General features: G+C 46.8%; 1 protein-coding gene across 1 annotated transcript; it reads right to left on the reverse strand.

The window, feature by feature from the left end:
* Positions 1–2,804: 2,804 nt before the first annotated feature.
* On the reverse strand, positions 2,805–5,100 carry LOC145800209 (uncharacterized). The gene is made up of 2 exons (XM_082889861.1): positions 4,432–5,100; positions 2,805–2,858 (listed from the first exon to the last, which is right to left on the reverse strand). The coding sequence occupies exons 1-2, from the start codon at positions 5,098–5,100 to the stop codon at positions 2,805–2,807; spliced, it is 723 nt and encodes a 240-aa protein (XP_082745987.1).
* Between the last annotated feature and the right edge of the window lie 7,611 nt (positions 5,101–12,711).

The following is a 12,711-nucleotide window of genomic DNA, read 5'->3' on the forward strand; positions in this document are numbered from 1 at the left end:
TTTTCTGAACTTCCTCGTTCCTGCGTCAGAAGTGAGTTGCAAGCAAACCCTAGAAATGGCACAAGAAGAAGGAGTTAATGTGAGGGTGGACCCGTTGAGGGATGATGATGGGGAGGAGTTAGCAGCGCAATACAGGACGGAGGCACGGATGTTGGGGGCGGGGGTGGGTGAGACGTTGGGAGAATCGCAGGCGTCGGCCCTGATATTGGCCCCAAAGCCACTAAGCCAGGTGGAGCCAGAGCAGTGGCACACTAAGGCGGACAAATCCACACTCACGGTGGCGGGTTTGGAGGTGATTAGGGAGCGGTACCAGATTCTGGCGGAGGTAGAGTTACTGCTGCCAACATCAGGGGAAAGGCCGTCTACTGCGAGGCCAGGGGAGTTTTCCCTGTACGAGGAGGCGCTAAAAGGGGGGCTGAGGTTGCCACTGCCTCAAGTGGTGGTTGACGTGCTGAATCGCCTGGAGGTAGCGCCGGGGCAACTGATGCCCAATGCTTGGAAGATTCTGTTGGCCTGTGCGAGTGCGTGGCCTAAGGCGAACGGGGGGGGAGGCCATGACGGTAGACGAGTTCTTTTCGTGTTACAAGGCGTCAGGGCAGCAAGAAACTTGGGTCACCTTACAGGCGGTGATGCGGAGGGGATTGGTGGCGGGACTGCCCACGTCGATCAAGGGGTGGCGGCCGCGGTGGTTCTACGTGACTGTTAATGGGGGGATGGGGGTGCGCACCATCTGGAAGGTGCCAACCAGGTCGATGGAGTCGAGACTGGGGGCGATGGCGGAAGAGAGGGTGAAGCGGGTGAAGAAGTGGAGAGAGAGAGAGAGAGAGAGAAGGCCAGATGGGACGAGCTTGTCCAACCGTCTGCACTGTTTGAGGCGGGCCTGGGACCGCAGCCGGAAGGCGGAGACCTCGGCCGGGCGGAATTGGAGGCGAGGAGAAAAGCTCAGGAGATAGAGGATCGGGCCATTCTGGCAAAGGCCGAGAAGTTCAAGGAGGCGCAGAGGGACCGTCCGCCTCAACCGATCGCGCGGGAGAGAATCCGACCGCGCCCAAGGCCGTTGGGTGAAAAAGACTTAAGCAGTTTTGAGCCGCGGCCGCCGTCTGTAGACCCTATAAAGGAAAAGGCTGGAAAGGCGGTAGAAACTCTAAAAAAGAAGAAGAAGAAGAGGAGTGCCCCAGAGGAAGCAGCAGATGCGTCTGGGGCCAAGAGGGCTAGGGCGGCCCCAACTGAGGTGGAGGTCCCCGTGGCCAAGGACGCCCCAGAGGTGGTGGAGATCATCCCAACGGTGGAGGTTGTGGAGATTGCTCCATCAGTGCAAGTAGAGGCTGGGTCGACTGAGGCAGTGCCGAGCAAAATGGAACAGGTCCAGAAGAGGACTGACCCCCAGGAAGGAGGGGTTCGTCTGGTTACGGCGATCTATCATGCGCGCGCGGTAGCTGGAAGGTTGGAGGGAGAAGAAGGCCCAGCCAGGGCGGGGGCAGACCGCCTGGTGAAGATTGTGGAGGAGACGGCTCTGCGCGCGGCATCAGGGTATAACGAGGCCGACCTGCTGAGGGGGTTATGCTCCGCCCAAATAGAGGTAACTACCTTGGCAGGGGCCCTCCTTAGGAAGGCAGGGGCTGCCAAGTTGAAGGCTGAGGAGGCCAGGGTCCAGTTGGCCAAATTGAGGAAGGACAGTGCCGACTGGAAGACTGCCCATGCCGATCTGCCAGCAGTCAAGTTGGAGCTCGAGGACACACGCCGCAAGGTCGTGTCGCTCGAGTTCTAACTGGCTGGTGAACAAAAAAAGTTGGAGGAGTCTGAGAGGGCCTGCGCTGTGGCAGTCGAGCGGCATGAAGAGGCCATGACCAGTAATGAAGAGCTGGTTAGGCAAAAGGATGAAGCGGATTCCAGAATTGGAGATTTGTTGAAGGAGTTGGGGGAGGAGCGCGCCAGAGCAGAGGAGGAGAAGGGGAGGCTTCTGAGGGCGTGGGAGATAGAGAAGGCGAAGGCGGTGGCGGAGCTGGAGAGTCTGAAAAAGGGGGTGGAGGAGGAGAGGGCGACGGCGGCGGCTGAAAGGGGGGCCCTACAAAGAGAGCTGGACGAGGAGAGGGCGAAGGCAGCGTCTGAAAAGGCGGCCTACCCTGATCTGTGCGTCGCAGTAGTGGAGCAATATAAGGGGTCCTCCGAATTTTAGATGGTGGTGGACGCCGCTGTCCCCAGGAGTCTAGCTGGTCAAGAGTCGGGGGGGGGGGGGTGGGCCCATCAAGGAAGACTGCTGGAGGTAGGACAGAGACAGAGGTGATTGAAAGCTTCCAGCAGTCAGATTTCTATAAGCACGAAATGGCCGAGTTCTGGGACAGTGGTTGGAAAATGTTCAAGCGCAGAGCTGAAGAGCTGTTCCTACACTTGGACCTTAGTAGTGTGACGATAGGGGAAGATGATGTGGCCCAGACCCCCCTGGACGAAGGTATTGAAGAAGAGGATCTGGCATCTAGCGAGGAGGAATAGCCAAGAAGAAGGAAAGCTGGGCGTGTTCTATGTTTTTTTTTGTTTTTTTTGAACTTGTGAACACATTGTAAAGGAGTGAATGAATGAATGAACGTATGAAGAATTTACTTGTAATGAATTTGTGTACAAAGATTATTTGGCTTATGTTGCTAGTTGAATTTTTATTTATTTTGCTTATGTTGCCAGAATGAATGAAGTGTTATGATAGAAACTGGTCGTAAAGATTGGGTCAATAAAAATATCGTGTAAACTGAAAGTTAAAAGTTCCTCCCTGCGGAGTGCGATTGGAGTTGTATGAAAATTGAAAGGATAATTCAAAAATTGGAGTAGGCAGGTTGCAAATTGTAACTAAATAGCTGGCGAATAATCTGATTAGTGAATGAAATACGTGAGAGTATGTGAGGAGTTTAACTAGGAAAAACGTGGTCCTGGAACTGTGAAGAAACTTCATAATGTGACTAAGTGTTGAAAATGTGGTTCTGCTAGGCTTTGAAATGCTCGGTCTGGCCAAGGCTTTGAAGTGCTCGGTCTGGCCGGGGCTTTTGAAGTGCTCGGTCTGGCCGGGGCTTTTGAAGTGCTCGGTCTGGCCGGGGCTTTTGAAGTGCTCGGTCTGGCCGGGGCTTTTGAAGTGCTCGGTCTGGCCGGGGCTTTTGAAGTGCTCGGTCTGGCCGAGGCTTTTGAAGTGCTGCAAGTGGAAAAGTTATTGGGGCCACATAGAGACAGTTGAATTACGAAAACCGAGGCCATCAGTCGGAATTTACATTATGTATAGAAAGGGGAATACAACAATGTTGACAATACAAAAGTATGGACTTATTGGTAGTAACGCTTCAAATGTTCTGCATTCCAGGGATGGGGCAGGTCTCGGCCTTCCATGTCTTGAAGTCGGTAAGTGCCTGGTTGTGGTCGGGCTTTCACAACGTAGGGCCCCTCCCATTTGGCTGCCAGTTTGCCCTCGGTTGAATTCTTTATGGCAAGAGTCACTTCTCGTAAGACAAGGTCCCCTACGGAGAACTCTCGTGGTCGAACTCGGCGGTTGTAGTGTGTTCTCATTTTTTGCTGGTACGAAGCCAATCTGACAACAGCGGTCTCTCTGAGCTCTTCAACGAGGTCCAAGTCGGTTCGGTGGAGTTCGTCGGCTGCGGCCAGATCTGGATGTAAGATCCTGGGAGTGGGCAAACCGACTTCTACCGGAATAACCACCTCAGCGCCATATGTTAAGCGAAAAGGGGTTTCACCAGTGGGAGTGCGAGCAGTGGTTCGGTAAGCCCAGAGTACATTTGGCAGTTCCTCATCCCAAAGGCCTTTAGCAGCTTCGAGCTTGGTTTTGATGATTTTCAGAAGGGAATGGTTGGTGACCTTAACTTGGCCGTTTGCTTGAGGGTGACCGGGGAAGGAGAAGCACGGTTGGATCTGGAGATCTGCACAAAATTTTCTGTACTTCGCGTTATCGAATTGTTTGCCATTGTCAGAGATGATGGCTTGAGGGATGCCAAATCGGCAAATGATCGATTGCCAGATAAACCTGGTGGTGTTCCGCTCGGTGATTGTGGCAAGGGGTTCAGCCTCGACCCACTTGGTGAAGTAATCAATGGCAACGATTGCGAACTTGGTCTGACCTCGACCGGTGGGAAGCGGACCGACCAGGTCGATCCCCCACTTGGCAAACGGATAAGGGCTGCAGAGTGTGATTAACTCTGTAGGAGGAGCATGAGGGATGTTGGCGAAGCGTTGACATTTATCGCATTTGAGCACGAAGTCGGTCGCATCCTGATTGAGAGTTGGCCAAAAGTACCTAGTACGGTGTATCTTCTGGGCAAGGGACCTGCCTCTTGAGTGATTACCACAAATCCCCTCATGGATCTCCTGCATTACATAAGTTGCTTGCGCTGGATTGAGGCACCGTAGATATGGCCGGGAGAAGCCGCGTTTGTACAATACATCGTCGACAATGACGTAATTGGACGCTCGGGATTGGACTTTGGAAGCCTGCTGCTGGTCATTTGGGAGTGCTCCTATGGTCAAGAATAGGAGGATGTCGGATGCCCAAGGGATAGGTTCATTTTGAATGTATTGTATAGCTTGTAGATCGGGTGAAACGGCCGGGTGGTGTAGATATTCAACGCGGACATCATGGCTGAGAGTAGGATGGTCAGTAGAAGCCAACTGAGCCATCTCATCTGCTTTGGATTTTTCTGCCTGAGGAATATGCCTGATGTGGAAGGTATTGAAGAGGCGAGCAAGGGGGAGTGCCAGGTCTCTGTAAGCTCGCATCGTGTCGTCCTTGGCATCAAAGTCCCCCGTCATCTGACCGACGACGAGTTGGGAGTCGCTGAAAACTCGGAGGTGGCTGACCCCTATGTCCTTGGCGAGGTGGAGTCCTGCTATTAATGCCTCGTACTCGGCTTCATTTTTGCTTGCTTCAAATAAGAAACGGAGGGCACATTTGAAGTAGCTGCCCTCAGGAGAGGTGTGGATGAGGCCGGCACCGCTTCCTTCTCTTCGGGACGACCCGTCGACATTAAGAGTCCAAGAATGAGGATCTTCTGGCTCTGTTGGAGTTGGTAGGGGCGGAGGTGTTGTGGTCGGGGTCGGCTTGGTGAACTCCATGATGAAGTCAGCTACAGCCTGCCCCTTAATTGCTGTCCGAGGGCGGTAAGAGATGTCGAACTGGCTGAGTTCTACGGACCATTACATCAGTCTACCTGAGAGTTCTGGTTGCTGCATGACCTTCTTCAGGGGTTGGTCGGTGAGGACCACAATGGAGTGAGCTTGGAAGTATGGGCGGAGTCGTCTGGAGGCAATGACTAAGGCTAGGGACAGTTTTTCCAGCAAAGGGTAGTTCTGCTCCGCGCCCCTGAGAGCCCGACTGATGTAATAGACCGGCCGTTGGATTGAGCCATCTTCTCTGAGGAGAGCTGCACTGACTGCGGTTCCTGATACCGCTAGGTAGAGGAAGAGGGGTTCGCCCGTGATTGCTTGGGAGAGAAGGGGGGGTTGGCCATGCATTGCTTTAACTGTTGGAAAGCCTCTTCGGATTCAGCTGTCCATTCAAAAGTCTGCCGAAGAACTTTGAAGAAGGGCAAGCACTTATCTGTCGCTCGGGAGATGAACCGGTTGAGGGCCGCCACTCGGCTCGTGAGTCTCTGAACTTCTTTGACCGTCCTAGGCGACTGCATCTCAACCAAGGCCTTAATCTTCTCAGGGTTAGCTTCGATGCCGCGCTGACTGACCATAAAGCCCAAAAATTTGCCAGACCCTACGCCAAAGGCGCACTTCTCTGGATTGAGCTTCATCTGGTACTTGCGCAAGGTGGCGAAGGTCTCACGTAAGTCAGCAAGGCGATCGGAAGAGTATTTGCTTTTGACTAGCATGTCGTCGACGTAGACTTCCATATTCCGACCTATTTGGTGGTGGAAAACGGCGTTAACCAGCCGCTGATAAGTGGCCCCAGCATTCTTCAATCCGAACGGCATTACACAGTAGTGGTAGGTACCTCGGTCGGTGATAAATGATGTGTGCCCCTGGTCGGATGTGTGCATCAGGATTTGGTTGTACCTAGAGAAGGCATCCATGAAGCTGAGCATTTGATGACCGACCGTGGCGTCGACTAGCAGATCTATGCGGGGAAGGGGGTGGCTGTCTTTGGGACAAGCTCGGTTCAGGTCAGAGTAGTCGACACAGAGCCGCCATTTGCCATTGTGTTTGCGGACGAGGACCACGTTGGACAACCACCTAGGATAGTCCACATTTTTGATGAATTGGGCCTCGAGGAGTTTGTCAACTTCGGCGGCTATGAGGGTGTTGCGCTCCGGATGGAAAATGAGTTGCTTCTGGCGGTGGGGTCGAAAGTGGGGCTCGATGCTGAGGCGATGGGTTATGAAGGAGGGGTCGATGCCTGGCATGTCAGAATGGGTCCAGGCGAATACATCTCTGTGCTCGGTCAGGAGAGCAGTAAGGTCGGCCTTGACTTGGGAAGGTAATTGGCTGCCAATCTTGGCAGTTCTGATTGGGTTGGTGGGATCAATGTTAACTTCAATAAGTTCCTCTACAGGTTCACCTCTAACCAGCTCGTCCTCATCTCGGACGTCAAGCCCTTCGATGATCATGGCCTCTTTTAGCTTGACTTCCTTGAGTGAGGCGACATAACACTCCCTGGCCACGGTCTGCTCTCCTTTGGCAGTGCCGACACCGAGATCGGTAGGAAATTTGATGGCAAGATGATATGTAGATGTGATGGCTTGGAAGGCGTTGAGGGCTGTGCGGCCGAGGATGATGTTGTAAGCAGAGGGGCAGTCGACCACAAGGAAGGTGAGCAACTTAGTGGTCTGCCGCGGGTGCTCGCCAATGGTGATAGGTAGATCGATGGAGCCGATGGAGGTAATGCGGTCACCGGTGAAGCCGACCAGAGGGGTTTGGAGAGGAGACAAGCTCTCTTCCCCAATCTTGAGCTGGCGGAAGCAATTGAGGAAGATAATGTCTGAAGAGCTGCCGTTGTCTACGAGGACTCGTCTGACTTTGTAGTTGGAGAGGATGGCGGAAATGACAAGGGGGTCATCATGTGGGTAACGGACTCCTGCACAGTCGGTGTCGGTGAAGGTGATGGGTTCGATCCATTGTTTTGACTGTTTGGGAGGTCGGTCCACCGTCGCCACCGCTTTGTCTGAGCCCTGCCTTATTTTTCTGAGTTCTGCCTTCTGAGCCGAGCGGGATGGTCCCCCGCAAGCAAGGCCGCCTGAGATAACTCGGATTTCTCCGACTGGTGGAGGGGGATTACCAGGAGGCTGAGGCTGTGGTGGTGGGCGATCGTGGCCTTGGTTAGGTGGGCCTTGGTTGCGGGGTGGTGTTTGTCGGTGATTGTTCCTGGTGAGGTCGGTTCTTTGTCTCTGTGGAGGGCGGTTATCTGTGAACCGGCTGAGGCGGCCCTGGCGTATGAAGGTCTCAATCTGATCTTTGAGGTTAATACACTCGTCGGTGGTATGACCATGGTCTTGGTGGAAACGGCAGTATTTGGACTGATCTTTTCGAGTGGAAGGGTTTCGGGAAGGTAGGGGCCACTTGAGGGGGTAGTCCCGTTGGATCTGATTAAGGACGTGCTCCATAGGGGAGTTGAGAGGTGTGTATCGCTCAAACCGACCGGGCGGTCTGGTCGGAGTCGTCCGGTCGGCACGGGGGGGTCGGTCATTATAGTGGGGTGTTTGGTTATTATACTGGGCGGTCCTTGGTTCAGAGTCTTTCCTCTTGTCTCTAGGGGTCGGATTTTTAGGGGTGGGTTCTTGTCGAGCGGCCAGAGAATCTTCAGCATTCATGTACTTCTGGGCTTTGGATAGAAGGGCTGCCATGGTGGTTGGAGGGTTTTTGGAGAGGGAAAAAAGGAAATCCGACGACCGCAGGCCGGCCATGAAAGCCGTGAGAATGACCTTGTCGTCATTCTCAGCTACTTGAAGGGCTTCGGTGTTGAAGCGGGTGACGAAGCTGCGGAGCGACTCCCCCTCAGTTTGACGAATGTTAAGGAGTTGGATGGCTGGGCGTCTCTGACGCTGGGCTCCGATAAAATGGCTCAGGAAAGAGTTACTGAGGTGTTGAAAGGTGGAGACGGAGTCCGCCGGTAACTGGCTAAACCACAACCAAGCTGATCCCTTCAGTGTCACTGGAAAAGCTCGGCACATGATCTCGTCAGGAAAAGCGTGGAGGATCATGAGGGTGCGGTAGGTTTCCAGATGGTTGATTGGGTCCGTCGTGCCATCAAAGGAGTCAATGGTGGGCATTTTGAACTTGGCAGGCAATGGTTTGTCGCGGATGGAGGCAACAAAAGGAGAGTTGGCGGTGACTGAGGGCTTGTGCTGAATGTTCTGCATGACCCCTTGTAGTTGGAGCTTCATAGCTCGGAGTTCAACGTCCCAGAGGGGAATGTTGTCGCCATGGTCGGTCAGTGGAGGCTGGACACTGCTGGCTTCCCCCTCAGGGGCGAGTGCCACGACTGACGGTCGTGGAGGTGGAGGTGGAGGTGGAGGTGGAGGTGGTAGGCTCATATGTGGAGGAGGAGGGGGTTGTAAACCTTCTGGGTTGGGCGGAGGGGGTGGTGGAGCAGTGTGGCCCGGGGTTCTTTCTTGGTTGGGTGGAATGTCTGGGGGTGGGGCGGTTAGGTTTCTTTGGAGTAAGGCGTTGATCAGGGCCTGGTTTTGCTCGGCCATGCGGTTAATGCTGTTAGTAAGTTCGATGATGTATTGTGGTGGGTTGTTTGGATGGGAAGGGTCTGTTTGGTGATCGGTGGTATTATGGTGAGAAGCCATGGATCTAGTCGTGACCATACACCTGGACGGGTGAGAGGAAAAGGTAACGGTGAAAAGAGAGGGCTCCGGCGATAGTGAACACAACTAGCGCACGAATAAACCACAAAGTTTCCCACAGACGGCGCCAACTGATGATACAGTCCGTCCCGTGTGGATGGGTCAGGCTAGCCCAGGTTCTTCAGGTTCCGGTTTCGGGTGGTGATTCTGTCAAATGACCTGCAAGCAAGTCCAAAGGGGAACGGGGCAGTCCCCCAGTGAACCCTCCGGCGAGAGAATTAGTAGAGGAAAAACAGGAAAATGTAGGGAAGAAGATGGAGAGATAAAAAGCTTAACCTTTTCTTGTGCTTCTCTTGTTGCTTATATCCTTTGGTAATCATTTCACTGTCCTTTGTGACGTGCCCTCTTTCCGCCGAAAGCCTGTGCCGTAGCTTACCTTGTTCAGGGTGAGGGGGCTCTGTTCCGACGGGGAGGTGTTGTCGTAATAAATGCTGTGATGGGCTGCATTAATGGTGATGTGTTGTGGCAATAACTCTACAGATCTTTGTCTGCTGATGTGGCCTGTGTCTCATCTGTCATGTGTCCGAATGCCCTTGGCCCTCCACGTCCAGGTGGACTCCAGCTGTCCTGGGCTTTGCCAATCAGGTTATGCTATGGGTCCAAGGCGATGGGTTCGGGGCGATTTGCCGTGGGCTGTATGCCTCGTGGGCCTGTCCATGTCAAATCTCCCGACTTAAGATGTTTGAATTGGATTTCCAAAAATCTTGACCCGTTATGGGTTGGTTTGGGAAGTGGGTTAGTTTTTTGATTTTTTAACTTTTTTAGTTATTTTAGCCGGTGCTAAAAAGCTTGATTTGCGAAAGACTTTTTGACTTTTTAGTTTTTTTGAATTTTTTTGTGAGAGAAAAATGTAATGATTATGAGTCGGATGTGATGTTTAATTTTTTGTAACTAAAATAGCATATTTTGTCTTTTATGACTAAAATAGCCACTTTAGCCCTTCCCAAACAATGCCTAATTTAATTATAATTTTATGAAAATATACTTGTTTTTTATCATGGGTATGGCTTCTGTCCAGTCCGGGATCCGGACTGGACCATGCTGTTGGGCTCGTAGGGGCCCACGACAGGTCCCGTTTTGATAATTTGAACCGTTCAATATGTAGAACTCGTCGAGTACAATATACTTATAAAAAATCACGTTGATTGGATATCGATAGCTATGTGATCAAAACAGTTTTTTTTTCAACCATTAATTTGTTCACCGTCCAATTTTTTTAATACGAGACTGATTTGATCATATAGCTATCGATATCCGATCAACGTGATTTTATATATATATATATAGTACTCGACGAGTTCTACACATTGAACGGTTCAGATTATCAAAACGGGACCCGTAGTGGGCCTCCACGGGCCCAACAGCACAGTCCAGTCTGATCCCGGACTGGACAGAAACCATACCCTTTTATCATTTATTTGTAATTTTTTTTTGGGCAAGGTTTCTCTAGTTTACTTTGTGGAGTGGACGATGTTGATGGGTTCATGGGATTTACTATATGTCCTATTTCGATAATCCGAACAGTTTAATATGTAAAACTAATTGAGTATTTCATTTTTACATGTTGATCAGATATCAACAACCCTTCGATTAGAACACATTTTTGTCGATAATTTATTTTTAAAAATATATTTATTATTGACAAAAATATAATTTGATTAAGGAATTATCAATAACTGATTAAAGTAATTTTTTTTTTCATAAATAAAATACTTAATAAATTTTATACATTAAATAATTTATATTATCAAAATAAAATCTGTGATAAGTTACACGGATCTAACTGCACTGGTCAGTCGTCCGTTTTTCTGTTTTTTATGTTATTTCTCGTTCGAGCTATGGTCCAAAAGCAAAAGTAAAAGCAAAAACAAAAGCAAAAGCAGAGTCGGCCCCTCCCTCACATGGGTAGTTGTACTGGGTTGGGTTGGGGTTATAAATGAATAGAATAATTCATAAACAAGCTCGAATTTTTAATTTGAGAATGACTTGTTTGAATTCAGTTGGTTAAATTTATATTGTGCTTGGATTTATTAAAATCTTAATAAATAAGTCTAAACATTTAAAGCTCAGTTGGTTAATTTGGTTGGTTAACTGCTTCTTGTTTAATATTTATTTAAAAAATAAAATAAATATATTATTTATGTATTAAATAATAGAAAAATATATTTACAAATAGGATAAATATAAGGGTGACTATTGGTTCAATGTTAAAATCTTAGCCTAATAATTTTGAGATTATGAATTTAAGTTTTGAGACAATCATTTTGTGCACTATTTCAAAAGTTAGGTGTGTACTCAAATTTTTTTCTCCTAAACACATATTAATGTGTATTAATTGAGCATTATTTTATATATTTAAATAATATAAGTATCAATAATAGCTAAATTTATTTATATGTACATAATAGTTAACTATAGATAATATATTTATATAATAGTAGTGGTAGATATTATTATTTTGGTAACATATTGACTTTTTTTTTAATAAATTTATATATATTGTATAAGCAAAATTTCAATTGTAACTTTAGTCTTATACTTAAGTATGAATTTTTAATTTCTTTGACTCGTTAAGATTTGTGAATAGGTTCGGGCTCGAGTTAAGCCAAAGCCAACTTGACTCGAATTCGTTAAAATCTTAATAATCAAATCTAAACATATTAAAATTTGACTCAGTTTGACTCGTTTGCAACTCTTGTTGGGGTCTATCGAAGCATAAATGCGCCTTCCTTTAAATGGCAATTACTTTTTATTTATTTTTTTCTTTCATAATTCAATTAATTTTTAGATTTTAAAAAATAAGAACTAAATTTTGAATAATAAACTATAAGTAAAAGTTATACTATCAAACACTTTAACATACTCTCTTACAATATAAATATATATAAACAATTAAAAAATATTACACCAAATAATCCAAATTATAATAAATTGTGAAAGTTAATTTAGTCCATGTACAATTACTCATCTCACATTTGAAAATAAATCCATAATTTTTATGATTTTTCTCGCAATTATTAATTGGCTAAAAAACTCATTTTACTTTTAAAAAAAAACTTTAACTCATTTGAAATATCTATTTCCCATTAAAAAACTCATTTTAGCCACTATAAAGGCAATTAGAAAAGGTACCCCCAACAAAAACAAAACAAAACAATAAGCTTCAGTTGGATTGTGTTGTTTGGGCGATAGGGATTTGTCGCGGCTCCGTCACATTATGAAAAAAAATGATTGACTTTATGAAAAAAAAAAAAAAAAAACAAAACAAAACAATATGTCAATTATTTATGAAAAAAAATTAAATCGATTAGATAATTATAATCACGTTAGTTCATGACAAAAATAAATGACAAACAATATTTAAAAATTTGATCATTCATTTTTTGAAAAACAAATGTAATGAACCAACATATTATGATTATTGGATTGATCTGTTTTTTCTTATGAATGATTTACATATTATGATTTAAAAAAGAACAATTCAGATCATTTGAATGAAACCTTAATAGACTCTGCGAATCAAAACAATACAACAGCTGAGCCCAAACTATAATATGTCAAAACAAACTAATTATTTTAGTATTAATTTTTTTTATAGGCTTAATTTTTAGCTAGTAAATTAACTTTTTAGTTAACTATAAAAAAAAACTTTAAAAAGACATGTCATTATATCAGTCATGAATATTTCTCTTTTTTTTTAAAGACAAAATACGCTTTATGTGTTGCACTTTGTTCTATGTATGTAAAATAAATTATACTTACCTGTCATAATTTAAAAAAAAATATAATTAATTCTATATTTTTGATATAATTATATTGACTTTATATAAAATTTTAATTCATATAACACTTAATTTATTTTTCATCAATA

This window comes from Camellia sinensis, chromosome 10 (genome assembly GCF_055761805.1).
Source record: "Camellia sinensis isolate YWXY chromosome 10, ASM5576180v1, whole genome shotgun sequence".
Classification (NCBI taxonomy): domain Eukaryota; kingdom Viridiplantae; phylum Streptophyta; class Magnoliopsida; order Ericales; family Theaceae; genus Camellia; species Camellia sinensis.